General features: G+C 44.5%; 2 protein-coding genes and 1 long non-coding RNA gene across 14 annotated transcripts in view; 2 read left to right on the top strand and 1 right to left on the bottom strand.

Moving 5' to 3' along the window:
* The window catches only part of RIOK3 (RIO kinase 3), a 20,750-nt gene extending 5,715 nt beyond the window's left edge, over positions 1–15,035 (top strand). For both annotated transcript variants that reach the window (XM_073331395.1, XM_073331394.1), the window contains 11 exons: positions 953–1,098; positions 1,237–1,344; positions 2,415–2,524; positions 4,511–4,654; positions 5,952–6,079; positions 7,848–8,036; positions 8,600–8,759; positions 11,002–11,082; positions 11,178–11,267; positions 11,695–11,802; positions 13,599–15,035. In XM_073331395.1, coding sequence (XP_073187496.1) covers positions 953–1,098; positions 1,237–1,344; positions 2,415–2,524; positions 4,511–4,654; positions 5,952–6,079; positions 7,848–8,036; positions 8,600–8,759; positions 11,002–11,082; positions 11,178–11,267; positions 11,695–11,802; positions 13,599–13,703 — 1,369 coding nt within the window. In that variant the 3' untranslated portion in view covers positions 13,704–15,035. The remainder of the gene's footprint in view (positions 1–952; positions 1,099–1,236; positions 1,345–2,414; positions 2,525–4,510; positions 4,655–5,951; positions 6,080–7,847; positions 8,037–8,599; positions 8,760–11,001; positions 11,083–11,177; positions 11,268–11,694; positions 11,803–13,598) is intronic.
* LOC140906777 (uncharacterized) lies at positions 6,944–24,566 on the bottom strand. 5 transcript variants are annotated; one of them, XR_012157241.1, is made up of 5 exons: positions 23,263–24,566; positions 21,092–21,169; positions 16,215–16,351; positions 8,568–15,628; positions 6,944–7,267 (listed from the first exon to the last, which is right to left on the bottom strand). It is a non-coding gene; the product is annotated as an uncharacterized lncRNA (long non-coding RNA). The 5 variants fall into 5 exon arrangements; XR_012157242.1 differs by lacking the exons at positions 21,092–21,169; positions 23,263–24,566 and adding exons at positions 16,887–17,194; positions 18,252–19,937 and having other exon boundaries at positions 6,945–7,267; XR_012157244.1 differs by lacking the exon at positions 21,092–21,169.
* RMC1 (regulator of MON1-CCZ1) overlaps positions 23,163–25,402 on the top strand; it is a 28,843-nt gene continuing 26,603 nt past the window's right edge. For 3 of the 7 annotated variants that reach the window (XM_073331390.1, XM_073331393.1, XM_073331389.1), the window contains exon 1: positions 23,373–25,402. In XM_073331390.1, the coding sequence (XP_073187491.1) occupies positions 25,304–25,402 (99 nt within the window). In that variant the 5' untranslated portion in view covers positions 23,373–25,303. Of the gene's footprint in view, positions 23,344–23,372 lie in introns of those variants that run through there. The other 4 variants (XM_073331387.1, XM_073331388.1, XM_073331391.1 and 1 more) reach the window with 4 other exon arrangements.

Raw genomic sequence — 25,402 nt, 5'->3', positions numbered from 1 at the left:
ATCACTTGATCATTACCTGTTAGGTCCACTCCCTCTGGGGCACCTGGCATTGGCCACTGTCGGTAGACAGGATACTGGTCTGGATGGACCTTTGGTCTGACCCAGTATGGCCATTCTTATGTTCTTATGTGGATCTCTTCATGAGAGATCCTCTCATAATCTTGTTCTCTCCCCAGTTCATGCTTCTTTCTTGACTCTTCACTTTCATGAAGAGGGCTCTTTAGATCAACCAGAGGTACGCAGAGGTCTTCCAGGGTATATCAACTAATCTAGATATTTGCCTAGTTTTACAAAAAGCTACATAAAACGCGCTAGCAAAGTCAGTACAAACTAAAATTTCATGTAGACAAAATGAGAAAATAAGCAAAGTTTCAGTAATAGTGTGCTGTGACGCTTCTGAATTTTTGTTTGGTTTTGTAAGCAAGCACTTCTAAGTGAGGTGAAACTTGGGGTACGCAAGACAAATCAGACTCTTAAGAGAGATGCATTATCCCCCCATTATTTTTAGCAAAAGTCACAGGCATGTCACGGGCTTATGTGAATTTTTGTTTCTTGCCCACGACCTATCTGTGACTTTTGCTTAAAATAACCATGACAAAATCTTAATCATAGTTAATTATTGAGAAGTTTTGCATTTAAATCCAGTTTCTCCAAATTCTGTCTTCAGTCTGGGATAAGTCAAGGGGATACAAGACTGTGTGTTTACTATATTAACAGAACTTTTACAGCAGGACAGTGGGGTGGGGATAGGTATTGTTTCATATTCTCTGTGTATATATAAAGCCTGCTGCAGTTTCCACGATATGCATCTGAAGAAGTGAGCTGTAGCTCACGAAAGCTTATGCTCTAATAAATTGGTTAGTCTCTAAGGTGCCACAAGTCCTCCTTTTCTTTTTGCGAATACAGACTAACACGGCTGTTACTCTGAAACCTTTTTTTTTATTGTACTTAGTGTTGCTGAGGGGCCATTTATTACCGGAGAAAACACTGACACTTCCAGTGACCTAATGCTTGCCCAGATGCTGCAAATGGAGTTTGACAGGGAGTATGATGCGCAGCTTAGACGTGAGGAAAAAAAGTTCAATGGAGATAGCAAAGGTACTACCATCAGACATGACGGTCTTGTTAGACAAACAAGTACATTTATTTTGTGACACCAGTTTGAATTGACTGAGCTGCACGGTAGTGGTGAATGCATGTTAATTACAAAATTTCCAATTTGTTTTGTTTCCCAAGTCTCCATATCCTTTGAAAATTACCGAAAGGTGCATCCCTATGAGGATAGTGACAGCTCAGAAGATGAAGTTGACTGGCAGGATACCCGTCATGATCCCTATAGAGCAGGTACTGATTGAATTTACTGTGTGTACAAAATGTACTATATAAGCTGGGGTGGGCAAACTTTTTGGCCCAAGGGCCACATCTGGGTGGGGAAATTGCATGCAGGGCCGTGAATGGGGGGTTGGGGTGTGGGAGCCGTGTGCTGGAAGGGGCTCAGGGCAAGGGGTTGGGGCAAAGGAGGGGTGCAGGGTATACGAGGGGGCTCAGGGAAGGGGGTTGGGGTGCAGGAGGGGGCTTAGGGCAGAGGTGCAGGGAGGAGAGCCGAAGGGGGTAAGGGTTCAGCGGGGGCTCAGGGCAGGGAGTTGGGGTGCAGGTTCCAGCCTGGCGCCGCTTACCTGGAGCCGCTCCTGGAAGTGGCCAGCTCTGCTCCTAGAAGTGGCTGGCACCACATCCCTGCAGCCCCAGGGCAGGCAAAGAGCTCCGTGCACTGCCCTCACCTGTGGGTACCTCCCCCGAAGTGGCGCAGGGCCCGTGGCGCCACGGAGGTGGCAATCCTGCGGGCCATAGTTTGCCCACCCCTGATTTAGGCCAAGATTCTCAAAAATGAGAGCCTGAAATTAGAAATGAGAGATACTAGGTACTTGGCCATTTTGTGTACTCATGCTGTTTGTTTATTTATTTATTCTTTATTATTTAATTTAGGTCCTATTTTTAATATACTGGTCTCTGATTACATGTGCCCTTTGTAAAGTTCTTATGAAAAATTAGGTTGCCTATGGTTGTGTGTGTCGTAAAGGCAGTGCATTGTAATGAAGATTTTAATGCCCAAGATGCAGCACAGAACTCATTGATTAGTCTTAGCTGGGTATTTGAGGTTACCTGTTTGGAGGACATATGTGTCTGTCATCTATTCCTTCCTAGAGTGTGTGCCAGACTGTGTAACGTAGGATTTATTATTTTAGAAGTCCCCGAAGTGTGCAGGATGCTTCGCAGAAGGGACTTTTGTTTGATCTTTACATTTTTAATTAATTAAATTGCTTTGCTTATTGTGGGCATGATGGAATAGTTCCAAATATATTACACCTATATTTGTGTATACATAAACTTTGACTTGTATTGTTCATTATCGGCAGATAAACCCACCACTACTCCAAAAAAGGGCTTTATAGGAAAAGGAAAAGAAATTACCACCAAACATGATGAGGTTGTATGTGGAAGAAAGAATACTGCTCGAATGGAAAATGTAAGGTCCACCTTGTATGTATGCAAGCATAATATCTATAAATGCCTTAATTCAATCAGTATTTGGAGGATTTTAGAGAAATGTATGTTTGTGTGCTGTAGTATGTTGTTCTAACCGTCCTTTAAATGAAGATTGTGAAACATTTGGATTAACTTTTTCATAGAGGTAAGTATTGGTGGAAAACTTAATTTTTATTTCTAAACTGTTCAAGTAATACTGTATGTAAGTGATACAAAAATGTTTATGTACAGAAATAAATTACTTTAGCACAAATAAACCAGCAAGTTCAGTAATAAGAGGGGAAAATCATCAAGCATACGCTGGTAAACATCTCAGTCATGTAATCCAAATGATTTAAAAAACAGAATCATAGAATATCAGGGTTGGAAGGGACCTCAGGAGGTCATCTAGTCCAGCCCCTTGCTAAAAGCAGGACCAATCCCCAATTAAATCATCCCAGCCAGGGCTTTGTCAAGCCTGACCTTAAAAACTTCTAAGGAAGGAGATTCTACCACCTCCCTAGGTAATGCATTCCAGTGTTTCACCACCCTCCTAGTGAAGTTTTTCCTAATATCCAACCTAAACCTCCCCCACTGCAACTTGAGACCATTACTCCTTGTCCTGTCCTCTTCTACCACTGAGAATAGTCTAGAACCATCCTCTCTGGAACCACCTCTCAGGTAGTTGAAAGCAGCTATCAAATCCCCTCTCATTCTTCTCTTCTGCAGACTAAACAATCCCAGTTCCCTCAGCCTCTCCTCATAAGTCATGTGTTCCAGACCCCTAATCATTTTTGTTGCCCTTCGCTGGACTCTCTCCAATTTATCCACATCCTTCTTGTAGTGCGGGGCCCAAAACTGGACACAGTACTCCAGATGAGGCCTCACCAATGTCAAATCGAGGGGAACGATCATGTCCCTCGATCTGTTCGCTATGCCCCTACTTATACATCCCAAAATGCCATTGGCCTTCTTGGCAACAAGGGCACGCTGCTGACTCATATCCAGCTTCTCGTCCACTGTCACCCCTAGGTCCTTTTCCGCAGAACTGCTGCCTAGCCATTCGGTCCCTAGTCTGTAGCTGTGCATTGGGTTCTTCCGTCCTAAGGGCAGGACCCTGCACTTATCCTTATTGAACCTCATCAGATTTCTTTTGGCCCAATCCTCCAATTTGTCTAGGTCCCTCTGTATCCTATCCCTGCCCTCCAGCATATCAACCACTCCTCCCAGTTTAGTATCATCCGCAAATTTGCTGAGAGTGCAATCCACACCATCCTCCAGATCATTTATGAAGATATTGAACAAAACCAGCCCCAGGACCAACCCCTGGGGCACTCCACTTGACACCAGCTGCCAACTAGACATGGAGCCATTGATCACTACCCGTTGAGCCCGACAATCTAGCCAACTTTCTACCCACCTTATAGTGCATTCATCCAGCCCACACTTCTTTAACTTGCTGACAAGAATACTGTGGGAGACCATGTCAAAAGCTTTGCTAAAGTCAAGAAACAATACATCCACTGCTTTCCCTTCATCCACAGAACCAGAAAAACCTTATCTGAGTCAGGGAAACTGAATCTTAATCGCTTACTGCAGAATGCTGGCTTATAATCTGTCTATCCACAGCAGTAAATATTTGCAATTTGCATTAACATAGCTGTATCAAAAAATATTGGAAAGAAGGAAATGCATGCATGCCAGTATTATCTTTATAGGATAAGTGATGTGTAATGTACTTAAAGAGTGGGTGAGAGTGATTGCTTAGCTCTTGATTTTAAATGATATTAGAACATTTTGTTAACACTCTGTAAAACTTGTTTGGTGGAATGCTGTCACAGAAGCCATTTACTGAAGCATCCACTCTTCCAGTTCTGAAGCTAAGCATTATAAAAGTTAGTTCTTGAATATTTGAATCAAAATCTTGTTCATGTTCTGTATCTTTCTCTGTCTCAAGTAGTAGTAGTTTAAATTGTCTGTTTTGTAGTTTGGGCCTGATTTCCAGGTTGGAGATGGAATTGGAATGGATTTAAAACTATCCAATCAAGTCTTTAATGCCTTAAAGCAACATGCATACTCTGAGGAACGTCGAAGTGCCAGGCTTCATGAGAAGAAAGAGCATTCTACTGCGGTATGTCTTGCTTAGCCATTTTAAATCCCAAACTTTCCATACCAACTTGCATATCATTTTGATATATTTTAGAAAAAGTAATCCATTTTGACTAAACCAAATGAGCAATGTTTGACTAGGGGTTTACTGAAGAAGGTTGTATTGTATTAACTCCTACAGTGGGATAGTCTTGCCTTCATCTAAGCCACATGTATTGTGCTCAGATACTGTGATCACAGCTGCCGTATAAATGCATGCAATATTTTGATAGGCTTCCCAAAATAAGAGTATTCAAGTTTTATTACAAGTTTGCTTGTGTTTTCTGTATCTTTAATACCTTGGAGCTGATCATCTGCTTCACAACTATTCCTGGAATTTTCTCTAGAACTTGGTTATAGAAATTCTGAGAAAAGAAGGGATTAAACCTAGATACCTGGAGTATATTACTTTAAATTATCTTCATAACCAGAGCTTCAGGAAGATAGGTCGCTAATTGAAATCCCTCAACTTGTTGTCTAGAAAACCAATTGGTATTCCTGATTGGATGAAACAGTTGATTTTTTTAGGGGGAGGGCGGAGGGAATTCTAGTGCAGTGTTCTTATAGATTCATAGATATTTAGGTCAGAAGGGACAATTATGATCATCTAGTCTGATCTGCACAATGCAGGCCACAGAATTTCACCCACCACTCCTGCAAAAAACCTTACACCTATATCTGTGCTATTGAAATCCTCAAATCGTAGTTTAAAGACTTCAAGGTGCAGAGAATCCTCCAGCAAGTGACCCGTGCCCTATGCTATAGAGGAAGGTGAAAAACCTCCAGGGCCTCTTCCAATCTGCCCTTGATTTTTGCCACTGAGTTATGGTGATTTGGACAGCTCTTAACCTTTCTCTATCTGTGTTGTCAGTCACTAAAATGGGTATAATACCTAAGCATCTCTGAGGTACTTAGCCTTAATATTTGTAAAGGTCTTTGAGACTCAGATTTGAAATGTGCAATATAAAGTGCTGATAATGCTCTTCTCTGTGCATGACAGAAAAGATGTGGTTCTTGCCCCAAGGAGTCATACAATCTATAAAAAACAGTATTAAGTAAAGTAAGTCTTGGGATAAAAGAGTTGTTCTGCTACAGTGTAAAAACAAGAACAACCTACTTATGCTTTTTCTCCTAGATTGTTCATGAGAACACATTTTGCCAGCTGATTCAAATCAGATGAAAAGGGTATTATCCTCTAAATAATCAGAACCACCACTAGGTTTAAATGAATTTAGGTAAATCATTCACATGTTTACTTTCTTTCTCCCTTTCTCCTGTAGGAGAAAGCAGTGGATCCTAAAACACGTTTAATTTTGTACAAGATGGTCAATGCTGGGATACTGGAGACCATCACTGGCTGCATTAGCACAGGAAAAGAATCTGTTGTTTTTCATGCTTATGGAGGAAAGTAAGTGTGATTGTCATGCTTTGGGGTGCAATCCAGACTTGTAAGGGGTTGTCACTACTTGTTCTGCAACCCTAGGGTGCTTTAGAGTGCTTTGTTGCTGTAGCTCCCAGGCTGGGAGGGCTCTCAGCAAGCCTACAAGTCAAACCCTGAGTGTTTCTGTGCAGTAGACATCCCTGGTTCAGCAGCCTCTCTACAGCCCCATGCTGGCTTTCACCAACCTGGGTTACAACCAGCAAGGTGACCGCAACACACTCCCAGTACTGAATTTTCCCAAAATTGTGTGCGCTGCAATATCCAGCCCTTTCCTGGTAAGTTGAGAGAGAGATGGTTCATTTGTTCCTTTAAAGCAGTGGTTCTCAAACTTTTGTACTGGTGACCCCTTTCATACAGCAAGCCTCTGAGTATGACCCCCTGTTATAAATTTAAAAACACCTTTTAAATATATTTAACAGTATTGTAAATGCTGGAGGCAAGGTTTGGGGTGGGTGCTGACAGCTCGCAATCTTTATATTTATAACAAGTTTATATATAAAATGATACATTGTAAAAAGCCAAAAAGTACATTTTAAAAAAAAATCCTTGCTGTTTTCCTTCTCCAAAATAGCCTGGAAAATGAACATAAAACTTAAGTATAAAACTTCATGTGCTTGTACATATGCCCTGGTTCTGGGCCCCCCTTCGGTGTTAGGCCTCATGCCCTTGCCTGTCTTTTTTTCTTCTTTTTTTTGCCATTATCCCACTCAGGCTGGGATCTGGGTGCAATACTTGCTCTGTCAGCCACTTATTTAACCCAGCAGGTCCAACTAGACATCCATTTGCTCCCAAAGGGAAGAAATGCAGAAGAGTGACCAAACAGTTGTCTTAAAACAATTGTTTTTATTTAGCAATAGAAACGAAGCGTTAGAGGATTTTAAAACTGACATCAACTATTAGGTCTCTTACATAAAGTACTACCATTCCTGATGGTGACCTAGGCAGTCATAGGTTCTTAAAGGTGCCTGAAGTGTCCTTTAATGCTGCCATAGTTCTTTGTTCTCCTGCATCTGGGGTTTGGCCTTTCCTTGTCAAACCAGTTTCATAGGCTGATTGGAGACAGAATCAGCAAAGCTAATCGTTCTGGCATTGTCCTTTTAACTCTTAAATGTTTTCTGATAAGTAGGTATCTTGAGCCATCCTTCTCTTTCCTCCCTGTATTCCAGAATAAACCAATATATTCATATAAGAAACATATTCATATAGTAAACATCATTCCAATAACCAGACCTACAGTATTCATAAATTATTATAGGATAGTTCCATAATTGTCATAAAATATTAACCTGGGTTTCAACTCTATCCACTGTACAGACAAACATCAACAGAGGGAAGAAAGTAGACTATAAAAAAGGGGCTATTGCGTGGTTGGAGACACAATGATTTCCACAGTTCACCTTTTACAGAGGTTGCATTTAACCAAGTAATATTTAAACTGTATCAGTTCCATGTCGTTCTAGAAATGTAAAATAAGCCTACTTGATAAACTTTTGGTCTTCATAATTGAAGTCCTTCACAAGCTATTAATACTATAATTAGTTTAAGAACCAAGTTTAGCCAGGGAACTCTGCAGTCTTTTCATGGACTTAACTTCAACATTATATGCAGTGTTTTGTTTCTGCATGATCTTAACAGCTTTTTTAGAAATAAACAAACTCAATTGATTGTGCTCAGAGACCCTAGATGTAGATTAAACATTTAATTTTTGTTCTGTGTTCTTTTTTTCTATCATAAGAACGGGTGTGGATGATAAAGCTGTACCTCCAGAATGTGCCTTAAAGGTATTTAAAACTACCCTTAATGAATTCAAGAACCGTGACAAATACATTAAGGATGACTACAGATTTAAAGATCGCTTCAGTAAACTGAATCCACGGAAGGTTATCCGTATGTGGGCAGAGAAAGAAATGCACAATCTAACAAGGTACAAAACAGTATAGTTGGTATTAGTGTCTGACTTTTTTTTTTTTCCTATTTTTTTCAAGGAAGTTCTGCTAGATCACTGTAAAGTCCTACTTTGATGTGGGGGGCCTTAATGCATATGTTTACTCCAACTCTCATATCTTATTACATATTTTAATTCATACAGTTGAGATACTACAAATGTTCAGGCTCTTATTCCCTATATGCTTCAAGTTCAAGATTGTATAACTGAGCACATTTATTTTGTATATTGGGAAATCTTTTAAGTAAAAATGTGTCCATTGGCAATTTGAAATTGTTGCCAGACCTCTATTGTAATCGAGTCTTGAAGCCACTAGCATCTACCTCTGAAAATTACAATCTAAAATGAAGCTAAAAGGTTTGTAGCCTTCAAGGCATAATGTTTTTGGAATCTACTGTATGGCTTCCAATGCTTTCATGTATATTCTATGTGAATTACTACATTGATCCAGAATAAGCTTGCAAAAATGTTTTAGCACCAGAGAAGGGCTAGCATGAATTTTTGACTTACTCTTGGAATATCATCTGTCTTCTGATCTACAGAATGCAGAAAGCAGGAATCCCTTGTCCAGAAGTGGTTATGCTTAAGAAACACATCTTGGTGATGTCTTTCATTGGCCAGGATCAAGTTCCAGCTCCTAAACTGAAGGAAGTAAAACTCAATAGTGAAGACATGAAAAAGGCCTACTATCAAATTCTTCATGTAAGATGATGCTGATGTCTTTACTCAACGTTCTGGCAACAATTCCTGGGGGAGTACTATAGATGACAGTTGTATATATGTATTCTTCACAATATATAAAACCTCTGGACCTCCATATCAGTAATGTTTTGCAATAGGTATATTTTTGTGGCACATGAATAAACAAGGATAAATCAGAAATGATTTGTGAGAGGAAAAATAAGACTTGGGTAGAAAATAAACTTAATACTGAGTAGTGGCAAACTGGTGCTTGGTAGAAAACAGCTATTCCAGGTTAAAGGTCCCAGATTTAGGAAGAATTACTCCTAGGGGAATTCTGGGCCACTGGGTGCACACAATTCATGTCCCCTGTAGATTTCTTTGCTTCCCTGCAGAAAAATGACTTTCTGACGGGAAAGCAAAGGGAAGCCGCAAGAGGGGTCACATGCCCCTCCCCAGCAGCGTGAGCACATTGTTTCATGTGCCTGGAGCAACTGGTGGAGAGGTAATCACCACAGGGGAGGGAGGCTATTGACATTCTGGCTGATGGCTCCTACCCTGTGCTGGGCTCAGCTGCTAGTCCTGACTCGGCTGGGAGCAGGGGAGGACAGGACTTGTTCTTCCTCTGTAAGGAGCCAGTGCTGGATCAGACCCATCCCCAGAAACCTCTCCTGGCTACATGAAGGTCTTCCCCTGCCCTGCTTCCTGCCCCCATTGCTCCTCAGTGTGGGGGATGAGATCACTACAGGGAACTGATTTTCCCCATCTGCCCAACCCCTGTGCATTTGGCACCCCACCCTGCTGGGCCTCACCCCCTGCATCCGGACCCCCCACCTCTGGGGCTCAGCAGGATTGTCTGGGTGCAACCACCTTCACGTGGACCCCTGTGCAGAGTCCCATTGCTCCTGCACCCAGAACCCCCCAGCAAGCTCCTGTGATCCAAGTTGTACCACATAGAGCCCTCTCACCCCACACTTGGATCTTCCCCACACACACACTAAGCCCCTCCACACTTGAATCTTGCCAGGCTGAGGCTGAGCCTTCCTGCCTACACCATGCTGGAGCTTCCACATTTATTTATTGATAAATAAAATTTGACTAATTTTAAAATATTGTGCGCAGAATTTTTAATTTTTTGGTGCAGAATTCCCTCAGGAGTAAAGAATATTAATGATCTAGTGAGTGTCTCCTCTGAATTCTTCTTCTGGTCCTATATAAATACTTGTATTATCATTTTTAAACTCTCTAATGTACCTTTGCTAAGTAACCTTTAAATGGCTCCATTAACCAAACTGTCATGTTGGTTTGTTTCAGGGGTGAGAGGGAAGTGTGAGGTAACTGAGGTGGGATGAAAGTTATTCTGGTTTAAACAAAAACAGTGGAGGACTTTAAAGCCGTTTAACTGTCTCAACAGTCTGATATAAACCCATCAGTGTGAGTGCTAGAGAATAAAATTATAGCCCTTGACCTGCAATTGTAAATACTTAATTGCTTATTCTCCATTTCAGCTGGATCAAATAATACGTTATCATTTGTGTGTACGTACTCTTAAATTCACTCTTATGACTTGTTTTTCTGTAGTGAGAAAAGCTAAGTAGAAACTAAAGATTCCTTGCAGTTAAACCCTGAGGCTTGTGGAGCTACACACATTGTTTAAACTGAACTTAGTTTGTGTTGGGCACTGTTCAATACATAAAGGAAGTTCAGGTCCTTGCTCAAAGTAACTCACTTGACATTCTGCAGATATGATGCAGATGCATAAACCCAGAATGAACAATGTAAGATTGAATCTCAGAGGTGTCTTTCTCCTACTTAGCGTTGAAGTATTCGGACTCTCACTATTGAAGTTCAACTTGATTCATTTTGTGTAATTTCTAATGTCATGACTCTGGGTGAAAAGTCATCAGTGAGTGCTTATCTGTTTGATAGGGGGTGAGGTAAGAGTTGTCTAAACATGCCTATCTGTCTATTGCAGTTGGACTGGTGGACAGAGTTCAGATAAGTTCACTAGTCTTAATGCTTTTCTTTAGCATAACTGTTTTCCTTGAAATTCTGAACATTTAGTTTCTATTTAACAGGAATAAAAGATGTGATGTCACAATTCCTTACATTAACCCAACTGCATGTATACTTGAAATGTGACTACTAGTTGGGTGGAAAACATGCTTTGCTTTACCTTGGTTGTACAAACAGTGCTGATTGATCAATTACTACTCAAACAGGTATTCTTTGCTTAATTAATCATTTGTCTGACCTCTCGCAGATGATGCAACAGTTATATAAAGAGTGCTCACTTGTTCATGCTGACCTGAGTGAGTACAACATGCTATGGCACGATGGAAAGGTGAGCATATTCTTAAAGTAGGAAAAAAAAGGTATATTTAATGTTGAGTGTCTGTATGCACTATGTGAACCAGAACGTTTCTCTCTTTACTTTAGGTCTGGTTAATTGATGTAAGTCAATCTGTGGAGCCAACCCACCCTCATGGACTTGAGTTTTTGTTCAGAGACTGTAGGAATGTTTCACAGGTAGGGGTTCTGCAGTTAGTGACCTCTGCTTGTGTTTTTTTTTCTGTAGTTGAACTCTGATGTAAAAGTCTTTTTCTGGGGGTGGGGAACAGACTTTTTTAAATATATGAAGTTGATAAAATCGTCAAATTCAGTTTTGGAAATGATCACTTGTCTATAAAAATTCACTTGTAAATGTTGAGTGGTGTGTTCCAATACAGGAAGACCATATTGGAGTGAGATTGAGCATTAGAGAGGAATAAAATGGTGCTCCTAGAATTGAAACATGCTCTTGGATCATGTTGCTTGGTTGTCTTGGGGGGGAGGGGAGTCAAGCTTAAGTGCTGCTTCCATATCTGATTAGTAATTGTAGTTTGTGAAATACACCATGTACTATTTTATAAAGTCTGGTTAAAGACACTGTAATACATTCTTTCATTTTTAACAGTTCTTCCAGAAGGGAGGTGTATCAGAAGCACCTAATGAACGGGAGCTCTTCAATGCTGTCTCAGGTTTAAATATTGCAGCTGACAATGAAGTTGATTTCCTAGCTGAGGTAAGAGTCCCTCTGTGGGTGATATCTAACACTAGTAAATTAAGGTCCGCTAGCTAGCAGCCAGCCACAATCCTATTTCTTCAACGTTCTTAGTTGTTATGACTAATCCTGTTAGGATAGCTGGTGAAACTATAGTAAACCTAAATCTCCAGCTTTTTAAATTCCGATTTTTTTCTACGTTGTAATAGCAATAGCAGAAGTTGATACAACTGGTATAATTTGTCTGTATGTTAATAGCTCTTTACATAATCTTACATATAACTGAGGTTGTTTTAATTAAGTCACAATGTTTCTTAGACCACTGAATAAAGGTTTTTTTTAAATAAAAATACTAGTGGGGTCATGCAAGGACAAAGAAGCTATTTTAAAAATTATCTAACTTTTATTGCTTATTTTCAATTTTAAATGAAAAAGGTTAGAACCTAAAAATAAAGCTTATGTGCTAGGATTCTCAAAAATTTAAGATCCTAAAATTAGACTTCTAAAGCCACATTTAACTTCCTGATTTTTTTTTAATCTTGCCTGTAACTCATTTCTTAAGTGCATCCTGATGTCATTTCAATTACATTCTGACAAATACGGGATGAAGGGGGAGAGGTCTTAAGCAGGAAGAGGGGATGTGTGTTTATATAGAGAAATTTTTAATGTCTTCAAGCATTCTTGAGTTACTAGGTAAAAGGGCTCTTAATAGTAGTAAAGCACTGGAGAGTTGTCCTAATAGGCCCTAGCAGTGCAGACCCATGCCGGTCCCAGCCATAAAACTATGCATTTCTGTATTAATGCAGAAACATGTAGGAGGTGAGAAATTTAGTTCTATTCAGCTCCTGAGCTGGGTGTACTACCAGTGTGCTCAGCGAAAGGAGGAAAGAAATAACCCACAATGTAACATTCTAGGGAACTGCTAACTATTTCATCAGTGTTGTTTCAGTTTTTTTCCACTCTCAAATGCTGGTAAGTCTCCATGCTTCATTGAGTTGTAAGATGGTTGTGGTGTTCTCCTACAAAATCCTTTGACTATTTTGTTTTATGATTTGCCATAATAGGGAGAGGTGCATTAATGTGTGAATGTTGTTACACAATCTGATCTTTCAAAGAGTAATTTCGATAGCCCCTCTGTAAGCTTCAAACCATAGCTTCCAAGCTGTTAGGGACACCAGTGTGAAGCCCCGGTATCTCCCTATTTACATTCCTTCTTTTTTGTTTTCTCTTCTTTGAGTATTGGAGAAAGTAGTGCCCCAGACTAGCTCTTTATAGGCTGCAGACCAAAACAGAATAGGACTGTACTATTTTAATCATGTAAAGCACTTGAGTGTGACTTTATTTACTGCTCTGCTAGTACCATTGACATCGGGGGTGGGCTGGGCTGTCCCATCATGAGGCTACTCTGGAACTTCCACCACTGTTCAGGGGGGGTTGAGATACAGCAGTGTTGTTTTAGGCTTGACAAAATTGACACTTAAGTGCTTTTGGGGAAATTATGGACACAGTCTAAACTATGGGGACCTTCCCCCTTGAAAAACCCTGTCCCTGAACCTGAAAGCATTGTATATACTTCTGTTCCATTAATTTGCTCAAGGTAGATGCTTCTTAATATCTCCTAAACTTTGCATATCACACCCTTGTTTAAAGCTGGGGTGCCTGAACCACTGAAAGCGTTAGATGTTCAGGAAATGGATCATAATATGTGAACTAGTTTACTCCTGTAAACTAGCTGTTTTAACAAACTATTTTGAAGCACATGCTTACAGGCCCAGTTTTTACAAAAGCTTCAGAGTGGATTTATTTCTGTCTTACAGATTGAAGCTTTGGAGAAAATGAATGAAGATCATGTGCAGAAACATGGAAAGAAGACGTCTCCATTTTCAAGTGATGGAGATCCACCAATAATATACAATGAATAGCACCAAATGCATAACTGCTTTAAAAGAAACAAGTTCGCTGCTTCTAACCATGTTAGAGGCGTGGTAAAGTCACCTTCCAAAGATGAGGGAATGTGTGGTTGACTTGGAATACCAAAAAGGAAAACACAATGAGTGTACCTTGGTGCTTGTGTTTTTTATATTGGCCTGCAAGTTAGGCTCTTGGGATTTTAGAATGGCACTGTGAATAGAATGTCACCACATCTAATGTTCTGATGATTTAACCCACCTTTCAGTTACTTTAGATTATTATAGCTGAGTTAATCATATTTGGCATGATTCAGAGTTTAAATGTCTTCAATTTTTTTTTTTAAATTGACAATTCCAGACTAGTGGTGGCTACCGTGTAAATGGTAGGGAAGAGCAGTAGTCCCTATCATCCTCCCCTTTGCCACCCCTAAAACCTATCTGGTTTAAGATTCTATATCTATATATACACACAACGTAGGTGTAGCCCATTTTTTCCACATTTAAAACAAACAAAAAAATTAAATTAGACAGTCACAAAAATCTGATTTCTTAATGTAACCATCCTTCACACATTTTAAAATCTTTTTTTTTCTTCACGTAAATGGAATGTGGCTTAAGCTGCTTGTCTAAATATAATTGCATGCAACATGGTGGGGAGCAAGCCTGAACTGTCCAGAGGGCTGAGTTGGCAATGTCAGGACCTCCTGCTGGCTGCACTCAGTTTCCATAAAATGGAGCAGATAGCAGTAATCTTTATTTGTACTATAGAAATCCTTCAGTGTACAAGTTGGATCAAAATGGATCCTCTGCGTTCAGCCTATATTGAAACTCTGGGTTGTACTTTGGACACTTCTGATTCGACTAAAGTCAAATTAGAAATCTTAACAGAACCAAAGCTGATTATCACAATTGATTTATTACACAATGAAACTGTGGCAAGAAATAAAGATGAACATGTTTTGAGGTTTTTCTCCTACTAAAGTAGAAATTAAGAAAACGCTTGTGTTTTTCATTGACTTTTTGACTAAAAAGTATTTAATCTTTTGTTTCTTATATATTTATATATAACCTTTTAATCCTGTCCAGATCTCACTAGAATTACAGTCTGACAAAAATTTATTTCTGTGAAACAATGCATTTAGAAGATGAGCTGATTTAACGGGATGGTATGAATTAGAAAATCCTGAAGATTAAATCATTTTCTGTATATTTATTTTATTGCCCTTTGTAATGGTACTTGTTACCAGGCAGGATAAATTGTTGCTGTGTGTGACATTCTCTGTGTGCTGTGCAGGTGCTCTTCCTGTTGGAAAATGAATGGTGAAGTAAAACCTTGAGATCTTGTGGCTGTATTCTTGTGTAGTATGTTGTTGAGACATTGCACTGACTTGAGTTAGTCCTAAAAGCCTTGTCAGCAACAGATCACTTGGAACTAGTGTTCCAGATGGGACTAAACTGTGTCAGCATCATTACACACAACATCATAACTGGGTGGCTTGAGTAATCTCGCCTCTTAAACTTGGATGTTTCCAGCAGTTTAGTAAACATTGCCAGCTGCCTCTTCTTTCATAAGAACCAGAGCATTGATTACTCCTGGGGCAATTCTGCACTGAAAAATTAATTCTGCACACAATCTCAAATTCTGCATATTTTGTCAAAATAACACAATATAATCACACCAGTTTCAATTATTTTGGTAATTTTATTTCAAAATAGCTGTCTGTAATGATACAGACACCAAAAAAGTTTCACGAAATGTCTTCTGACAAATAGATTCCTTACTAAGCATATTAATACAGAACTTTGAGTAATTCATTTAAACTACAATACAGAAAAAAGTTACTCACCTTCTCGTATCTGTTCTTCGAGATGCGTCGTTCATGTCTTTTCCAATTGGGTGTGTGCACGCATGTGCACAGGAGCCAGAAGATTTTCCCCTAGCAACATCTGTCAGGTCAGTCTGGGCGCCCACCTGGAGTTGCGCCTTAGTGGCGCTCAATATAGAGCCCTGCCGACCCGCCACCCCCTCAGTTCCTTCTTGCCGGCTACTCTGACAGGGGTTGGAGGGTGGGTACTGGAATGGACATGAACAACACATCTTGAAGAACAGTTACGAGAAGGTGAGTAACCATTTTTCTTCAAGTGTTTGTTCATGTCCATTCCAATCAGGTGACTTACAAGCCCAAATTCAGGAGGTGGGGGCGGAGTTGTCTATTGATTGGAGCACTGCTCTTCCAAAGGCCACATTGTCTCTGGCTTGCTGGGTGATTGCCTAGTGCATGATGGAAGTGTCCCTGCACCCCCACTGCCCATCCAGCCAGGAAGAGCAGACCCTGTCCCTGTGTGGCCCTATGCCCCCACTCCCATTCAGCCCCTGCCTCAATGTTGTTACCCCCCTAGCTCCTGTGCCCCTGCCTCAGTCTGTTCCTCCACTAGTTCTGAACCCCAGTCTGACCCCCCCCCCCAGCAACCCCATGTGCCCCACTCTGCCATCACCCCCCCCCCACCCCTATGCCTCCTCACCTGGCCTGGGAGGCAGGGTGCTGTGAAGAAGACAGCCTCAGCCTCCTCTCTCTGACTGTGAGCCAGGTATCCTCCCTTCTTGTGCCACATCAGCCTCTGGTTGGCAAATGGTGTAATTGCAGCTTCCCTTTGCCTCCCTGTCAGAATCAATTATTTTGCAGGGGGTGAAAAGTGTGCAGGGGGTGTCAATTCTGTGCTTGTGCAGGGGTGTGGAATTTCCCCATGAGTATTGATAGGCATTTTAGTTAAAACAAACACAATAGGTCACAAACATGCCAGTACAGAACCTCATGTGTCTGAAAAGACAAGCATGTTTATAATGCTTTTTACTACAGACTGCCTACTGTTGTATTGATTTAGATGGAATAAATGGGCCAAAGGTGTTAACATAACCCACTTGCTGTCCAACATTAAACAGTGTTAAACAGAGTCCCTGGATCCAGAGACCTTAGCCTGCTTAATACCATGGCAAACACACCATTAAAAAAATTCTTTTAACCTTTTAAGGATCCAGAAATGAAGGAAAAACAGTTAAAGCATTTGAAATGGAAATGTAAAGCCTTTACATTTCCAACAATATTTTTGTTTCCTTTCCCTTTAGCTGGAGAGTTTTAAAAAGGAAAAAACCCATGTTTGAGTCTCTTAGATGGTAGCAGAGATGGTAATAACTACCCTTTTGAGTAAAAGAAAGTTAGTTGAAATGGGCTGGAGCTGTTGTTGCTGTTAAAGTTCAATATCATCTCAGATGGTGGTTGGGATTCAGCTGGAGCTTGTAGCAGTGGCTGGTGATGTAATCTGGCTCCCTCTCTGTGGCTAGATCTGGTCATGACATCCATCAGGATTAGGAAAAATGAGATGTGGGGTCACAGGAGATGGTGGGAGTGGCAGCCATGATGGTGAGGCTTGTTCTACTAGTCTCTGTCTATTCCAGGGGTCAGCAACCTTTCAGAAGTGGTGTGCCGAGTCTTCATTTATTCACTCTAATTTCATAGAATAACAGAGTTGGAAGGGACCTCTGGAGGCCATCTAGTCCAACCCCCTGCCCAGAGCAAGACCAATCCCAACTAAATCATCCCAGCCAAGGCTTTGTCAAGCCTGACCTTAAAAACTTCTAAGGAAGGGGATTCCACCACCTCCCTAGGTAATGCATTTCAGTGTTTCACCACCCTCCTAGGGAAAAAGTTTTTCCTAATATCCAACCTAAATCTCCCCCACTGCAACTTGAGACCATTACTCCTTGTCCTGTCATCTGCTATCACTGAGAATAGTCTAGAGCCATCCTCTTTGGATCCACCTTTCAGGTAGTTAAAAGCAGCTATCAAATCCCCCCTCATTCTTCTCTTCTGTAGACTAAACAATCCCAGTTCCCTCAGCCTCTCCTCATAACTCATGTGTTCCAGACCCCTAATCATTTTTGTTGCCCTTCGCTGGACTCTCTCCAATTTCTCCACATCCTTGTAGTGCGGGGCCCAAAACTGGACACAGTACTCCAGATGAGGCCTCACCAATGTCGAATAGAGGAGAACGATCACGTCCCTCGATCTGCTGGCAATGCCCCTACTTATATACCCCAAAATGCCATTGACCTTCTTGGCATCAAGGGCACACTGCTGACTCATATCCAGCTTCTCGTCCACTGTAACCCCTAGGTCCTTTTCTGCAGAACTGCTGCCAAGTCATTCGGTCCCTAGTCTGTAGCGGTGCATTGGATTCTTACGTCCTAAGTGCAGGACTCTGCACTTGTCCTTGTTGAACCTCATCAGATTTCTTTTGGCCCAATCCTCCAATTTGTCTAGGTCCCTCTGTATCCTATCCCTACCCTCCAGCGTATCTACCACTCCTCCCAGTTTAATGTCATCCGCGAACTTGCTGAGGGTGCAATCCACACCATCGTCCAGATCATTAATGAAGATATTGAACAAAACCGGCCCCAGGACCGACCCTTGGGGCACTCCGCTAGATACCGGCTGCCAACTAGACATGGAGCCATTGATCACTACCCATTGAGCCCGACAATCTAGCCAACTTTCTACCCACCTTGTAGTACATCCATCCAGCCCATACTTCTTTAACTTGCTGACAAGAATACTATGGGAGACCGTGTCAAAAGCTTTGCTTAAGTCGAGGAATAACACGTCCACTGCTTTCCCTTCATCCACAGAACCAGTTATCTCATCATAGAAGGCAATTAGATTAGTCAGGCATGACTTTGCCTTGGTGAATCCATGCTAACTGTTCCTGATCACTTTCCTCTCGTCTAAGTGCTTCAGAATTGATTCCTTGAGGACATGCTCCATGATTTTTCCGGGGACTGAGGTGAGGCTGACCGGCCTGTAGTTCCCAGGATCATCCTTCTTCCCTGATGGGCACTACATTAGCCTTTTTCCAATCTTCTGGGACTTCCCCCGATCGCCATGAGTTTTCAAAGATAATGGCCAATGGCTCTGCAATCACATCCGCCAATTCCTTTAGCACTCTCGGATGCAACGCATCCAGCCCTATGGACTTGTGCACCTCCAGTTTTTCTAAATAGTCCCGAACCACTTCTTCCTTCACAGAGGGCTGGCCACTTCCTCCCCATGCTGTGCTGCCCAGTGCAGTAGTTTGGGAGCTGACCTTGTTCGTGAAGACAGAGGCAAAAAAAGCATTGAGTACATTAGCTTTTTCCACATCCTCTGTCACTAGGTTGCCTCCCTCATTTAGTAAGGGGCCCACACTTTCATTGGCTTTCTTCTTATTGCCAACATATCTGAAGAAACCCTTCTTGTTACTCTTAACATCCCTCGCTAGCTGCAACTCCAGGTGTGATTCAGCCTTTCTGAGTCCATTCCTACATGCCCGAGCAATATTTATATACTCATCCCTGGTCATTTGTCCAGTCTTCCACTTCTTGTAAGCCTCTTTTTTGTGTTTAAGATCAGCAAGGATTTCACTGGTTTAAGGTTTTGCTTGCCAGTTTTTTAGAAGGTCTCTCTCTGTAAGTCTATATATTATATAACTAAACTATTGTTGTATGTAAAGTGAACAAGGTTTTCAAAATGTTTAAGAAGCTTCATTTAAAATTAAATTAAAATGCTGATCTTATGCTGCCGTCCCGCTCAGCCCGCTGCCAGCCTGGCGTTCCGTTCACCTAAGCAGGCAGCAGGCTGAGCCGGGCCTGCGGCCGGGACTCCGGCTGGCAGGGGGCTGGCAGTCAGAACCCCAGACCGGCAGCAGGCTGAGCAGGGCTGGCGGCCGGGACCCCAGACCGGCAGTGGGCTGAGCGGCTCAGCCTGCTGCCACTCAGCCCACTGCCAGTCCAGGGTTCCGTCCACCAGCTCCTGCCAGCCAGGGTCCTGGCTGCCGGCCCTGCTCAGCCCGCTGCTGGCCTGGGATCCCGGCCCTGCCCACATAGAGTAGATACCTACCTTCTCCCTGGTTCTAGACCATTCTCTTCCTCTCTCTCTCTCTCTGCACTGAGCTGAGGGTGGGAGTGCACTGAGCACAGGGCTGAGGGTGAAGGAGCAGGCTGGGGGTTCGGGTGTAGGGTCTGGTCAGGAGCTAGAATGAGGGAGGGGGCTCAGGGTTGGGGCAGGAGGTTTGGGTGTGTCGTGCTTACCTGGGCAGCTCCCATTTGGTGTGAGGGGTGCTGGCAGGAATGTGGCGGGGGGGATGCAGGAGCTCCCGTTTGGTGCAAGGGGTGGGGGTGAAAATGTGGGGGGTGCAAGAGTCAGGGCATGGGGTGTGGGGGGGCTGGGTATGTGTGGGGGGTGCTGGAGTAAAGGCTGGGGTCGTGGGGGGGTGCAGGGGTCAGGGAGGAGGCTGGGGTGTGTGAGGGGTGCAGAGATCAGGGCAGAGGGCTGGGGGGTGTGTGAGGAGGGTGCAGGAGTCAGGGCAGAGGGCTGGGGGCATGTGAGGGGGCTGCAGGTGTCAGGGTGTGGGGGGTGGTGGAGTTAAGGCTGGGGTTGTGGGGGGGGTGTAGGAGTCAGGGCAGGGGGCTGGGGGTATGTGAGGAGGGTGCAGGAGTCAGGGCAGGGGCAGGTGTGTGTGAGGGGGGCAGGGGGGGGCAGGGCAGAGGGCTGGGGGTGTGGGCTAGGGTCAAGGGGTGCTCCCAGCCCCCTGCTCAGAGCGGCTCACGGCAAAGGCTGGAGGGGATATGCCCTGATTCCACCCTCCTTCCCCAAGACCCCATTCCCACCTCTTCTCCACCTCCTCCCCACAGCAGCAACTGCACTGCGGCTCCCCTTCCCCTCCCTTGCAAGGGCCATCAGCTGATCCGCGGCAGGGAGGGAGAGGAGGAGGAGGAGGGGCAGGAACCCAGCATGCTGGGGGAAGAGGCGGGGGAGGGGGAGCTTGCCTGCCCTGCTAGCAGCAGCCGGCAGGACCAAGCTTCTTCACCTTGCCCCCACGACGGTGTGGGGGGGAGGAAAAGAGCGGGCCAGGGAGGGCAGGATTTTTAATGGCACGCGGCTGCCTGCCGGGGTCCCAGCCTGGATTCGCAGTGGGCTGAGCGGGGCCAGTGGCTGGGATCCGACAGGCAGCAGCCTGCCATTAAAATCAGCTCGTGTGCCATCTTTGGCACACGTGCCATAGGTTGCCAACCCCTGGTCTATTCTTTCCTATTTCTTCCCCCTGCTCTCCCCACACCCCCCGCAAGTCTCTCTTTAAGGACCCAAAAAGGAAGTGATGGGTAGAATATCCCATCCCCTTGTTTTGTCCACTAATTAGGCCTAGTTTTCAACACATCCATTTTGGTTCATTAATTTCCAGTTCCACAACTTCTGTTTTTACCAAGTATAATTTTCTTTTTTTTTTAAGTCTTACTCCTATTGTCGCTCCTACCTGTTACATTTTGGTATTGGGGCCTTGTTCTGCCCCGCTACATAGTTAGACCTTACCTATGTTGCATGAGGTAAAGTTTCAATCTGTTTCCAAACTGATTTAGAAATTTCACCATCCCATATGGAACAGAACCACTGGAAGAGAAGCATATGATAAGCTCAATGTCATAAATACCAAAAAAAAACCCACATAAATGGTGAAAGGTAACCTACATTTATAAAACTTTTGGTTTTTTAATAACCAATACTTTAGTACAAAGGAGGTAAGGATTCTTAAGAGGTTAGATGTTTATACAAATGATTTAACATGAATTTCTCTTCCTAAATGGGGTTTTATAATCTGTGATTAAAAATGGTTCAGCTGGAAATCTCAGATGCAAATAACGGTCACAATCCTGAAATGAGCTGTAGGTAGGGTGGACTCCCTTTGAAGTCAGTAAACAGTAGTTCTAACAAGAAGTTCACTTGCATAGCAGTTAGGTGAGGTTTTCTTTTAAATTGAGTTTATTTTTCTGAAACACTACAGCAAGCAGGGAGGAACACATTCCTTCAGTGCTGTGTGCAATGTCTTGACCATAAATATTTTTTGTGTGACAAACTAACAAAGTGACCTCATTTGAAGAGGCCTTTGGGTTATAGGAGAACATTCTTAATTACTACTTTATAATGAAATGTTTGGATTCAAAAACAATTAAAGCTGTCAGTTTGAAATGTATGACATTTTTGTATAGAAAAATTGATTTCCCACATAAGGCTAAGTGTGACAGGTTGCAGATCCTTCCTGTGATAAATGTCATCAACAAATCATGGTCTAGTTGGTTTATTGTACATACGTCTGTTTCAATCTTCAGACAGTTTGTATGTATTGTAATATCTCAGCCTTGCTTTGACTAGGTTCATTTGACTCAAGTGTGAGAAATAAAATTCCATGTTTTCTCCAGATGACGAAAAATGGCATGAGAGAACTGACAGTAACTCCACCTCCAAACAGTACTTGCACACAGGCTTGGCTTTGAGCAGTGGTGAAAGTAACATTCAACACTTACCAGTATGGGGGCCGGGGCCAGGCCTTGGGCGGAAGAGGGGTGGGGCTGGGGGGGTCAGTGTCCCCCAGCCAGCCCATCTGCAGTGCCTGGCCCGCACAGCCCGAGGCTCTGGCCGACGCTGCTGCAGTAGCGCTTTAGTGTCGGCTGTGTATGGGCTGCTACGGGGGGGGGGGCACTTTTTACCGGTACACCGTACAGGCTTACTTTCAGGCCTGACTTTGAGAGGAAAGCTCTTGCTGGCAAAGGCTGTGTGAACCAGCCTTCCGCTTGCCTTCCACAAGAGAAGTCTGCAGCTCAGACCTCAGTTGCCTGATGTGTGACACCAAAGTTGAGGCTGATGTCTGAAGATACTAGGTGGAGGGAAGAAGATGGACAACTGGGTACATCATGTTTTTAGAAAGTTCATACATTCTGCAGAAGGGCTGGACATAAACGGCTATTCATTCTGTACCATTGACACAGTGTAAACACCCAGGAAGAGATGGTCCCTACCTACCCTCAGTAGTTCTTAATCTATGGATGGACAGAACCAGGGTAGGGAACAGGGAGGAATCAGAAGGATTTTCCGGACAAGTTGGATTCGCTATAAACAGCTGTGGGTTTTAAAGCGGGGCTTAAATGTGGACAGGATGAGCCGGGGCCATCAAACCACGCCGGGGACGAGAGATGGATGCCTCGAAGCAATGAGGTCAGCAGGCTCTAGGGATGGCGAAGGCAAGGGTGGGGGGTGGCCGGGCGGGCGGTAGGGGCTCAGGAGTTTGCAATGGCAGAGCTGGGGGGGGGGGGGAGGCAGTGGTGCTGGCATGCGGGGGGGGGGGGTGACAAGGCTGGGGAAGGAAAAGGACTCGCAGCAGCTGGGGAGTGGAGGGGCGCTGACGGGCTGCGCGGCCGGGAAGGACCCTAGGTCGGAGCAGGCGGGGTCGCACGCGGGAGCCTTTGCACCCGGACCCTCCCCACAGGTGCGGTGACAGCGGCGGGGGTGGGACGCCCGGAGGGAGGCGGGGCCCATTCGGCCCCAGACTCCGCCCCGCGCTCTTGGTCTCCCCCCCCCGCCTTTCGGGGGCCAGCGACTCCCGGGTCACGTGCAGGGGGAGGGTGAGCAGGAAGCGGGCGGGCGCGCGCGCGGCCGGAATCGGATCCGCCGGTCGGGCTGCTCGCGCCGCCATGAGCCGCGGCTGTTACCTGGCGCTGTGCGCGCGGCCCGTGCAATTCGAGAAGGCGAATCCCGTCAACTGCGTCTTCTTCGATGAGGCCAATAAGCAGGTGCGAGGCCGGGGCCCCCCTCCCCCCACCCAGCCGGGGCAAGGACCCGCCTGCGGGGCGGGCCGGGCATCGGCGGTAGCCCACCTGGCGGTGGGAGCCCCGCGGCCGGCTGGGCCGCTCGTCTGCCCCTGCCAAGGTGGGATACGCCGCCCTCCCCTCGCACCTCCCCGGGGCGGGACCCGCCGGGGGCATCTCCCCGGCCCTGTGGCCATCCGCCATCGCAGCGAGGGTGGTGCCTGGGCTTGTCCGGTGCGAGGCTGGCCGGGCCACGCGGGGCTTCGCCCGCCACCGCCGCTGTGGAGAGACGGCTTAAAAATCCCGCCCGCCCGCCCCTGTTCGCGGGGTCGGGAAAGCGGCGGCTGCAGCCCCAGCCTTGCTAACCCCGTCAGGGCACGGTCCGAGCCAGCGCTGCCTGGGCGCAGCTGGTGCCGAGGGGGCTGGTGCTGAAGCGTGGGTCTCCTCCTCCTCCTCCTCCTCCTCCTGGAGCGCTCCCCGGGGTCCTCAGCGAAACGGCGCCCCGGCTTTCTCACCCTGGCGCCCCTGAAGCCGCACAGCGAGGGGCTCGTCGCGAGTAGACGGCCTGCAGCCCCACCCCCGGCGCGTGTGCGGAGAAGCCGTTCTCGGTGCTAATCGTTCCCTCGCTGTTCTTCGGGAGAGGCTGGAATCGTGCGAGATGGCAAATAGAAAGCTGCCTCCTCAGCTGTGGCACTGGAGACCGGACAGCCCGCGGCGGCAGATGCGGTGTCACAGCTGGAAAATCTAACTTTTGCTGTTGCTCTGGGCTCAGAGTTCTGGTGGCTCCTCCTCCTCCTCCTCCTCCAGCACATTCCTTGGTTTCTAATTTGAGGGCTAATTTAAAATAAAGGCTTAGTAACAGTGGCCAGTGCTTGGAAAAGCTCGCTCACCTGGGGTGACTAGGCAGTTTACCCTAACCCTAGTGAATAGGGATGGTGTTAATATAATGCAGCGTAGTTGTAGCCGGGTTGGTTGTAGGATATTGGAGAGACAGGTTTGGTGAGGTAATACCATAAACTCACTGAACATTAAATCCCCCCAAATGAGGGTAAATCCATCCTCCTCATCGTATCCACTCATTATACTCCACACCTGAACATAGCCATTATATGAACAACATACCCCCATATCTCAATGTCTGTACTTTCACCTGTTAAACTTTTACCCCCAATGGGGGAGATTGCAGATTATGTATTCCTTACGTCACCCGTTCCTAAACCGAATTTCACACTCCTTGATAATCTGTACCTTATTCCCTGATAACTAGAAACTTCTATGCTTAAACTCTGTACCGTTTTCTTTTTACTTCAACATCATCTTAATAAAATTATTAAATCTTTTATTGGACCAACTTCTGTTATTGAGAGAGACAAGCTTTTGAAGAAGAGCTCTGTGTTAGCTCGAAAGCTTGTCTCTCTCGCCAACAGAAGTTGGTCCAATAAAAGATACTCCCTTACCAACTTGGTCTCTGTGATGGTCTAAATGATCAGTTTCTATATAATTTAAGCTTTCACTTAAAAGAGAAATTAAATATCTAGCTGTGAACTTCAGTCTCTGCCACTCTTTGTGGTCACTAAATTTTCCATATGCCTCTGACTGCAGCCAGCAGCTTTGTATCCACTTTTTGATACAGATATCCTGTGCCCCACACTCCTTACTTAAAAAAGTCCCAGGTACTTTTTTACCTCACTTCTGACCTCCAGTGAGAAGTTCTTCATCCTCTTCTTTGGTAACAGCCACAAAAGGTTGTCCTAATATCAGCCTGATTTAAAAAAATACATAAATCTTAAAATACTAGTTTTTGAGAATAAAGAAAAAATCAAAAGTTTAAATGTATTTAATACATGTTATCTAAGGTAACAGTCACGTGCAGGGGGAGGGAGATCAGGAAGCGGGCGGGCGCGCGGCTGGAATCGGATCCGCCGGTCGGGCTGCTCGCGCTGCCATGAGCCGCGGCTGTTACCTGGCGCTGTGCGCGTGGCCCATGCAATTCGAGAAGGCGAATCCTGTCAACTGCGTCTTCTTCGATGAGGTCAATAAGCAG

This window comes from Lepidochelys kempii, chromosome 2, assembly GCF_965140265.1.
Source record: "Lepidochelys kempii isolate rLepKem1 chromosome 2, rLepKem1.hap2, whole genome shotgun sequence".
NCBI lineage: Eukaryota > Metazoa > Chordata > Testudines > Cheloniidae > Lepidochelys > Lepidochelys kempii.
This window is presented reverse-complemented; position numbering and strand designations above follow the sequence as displayed.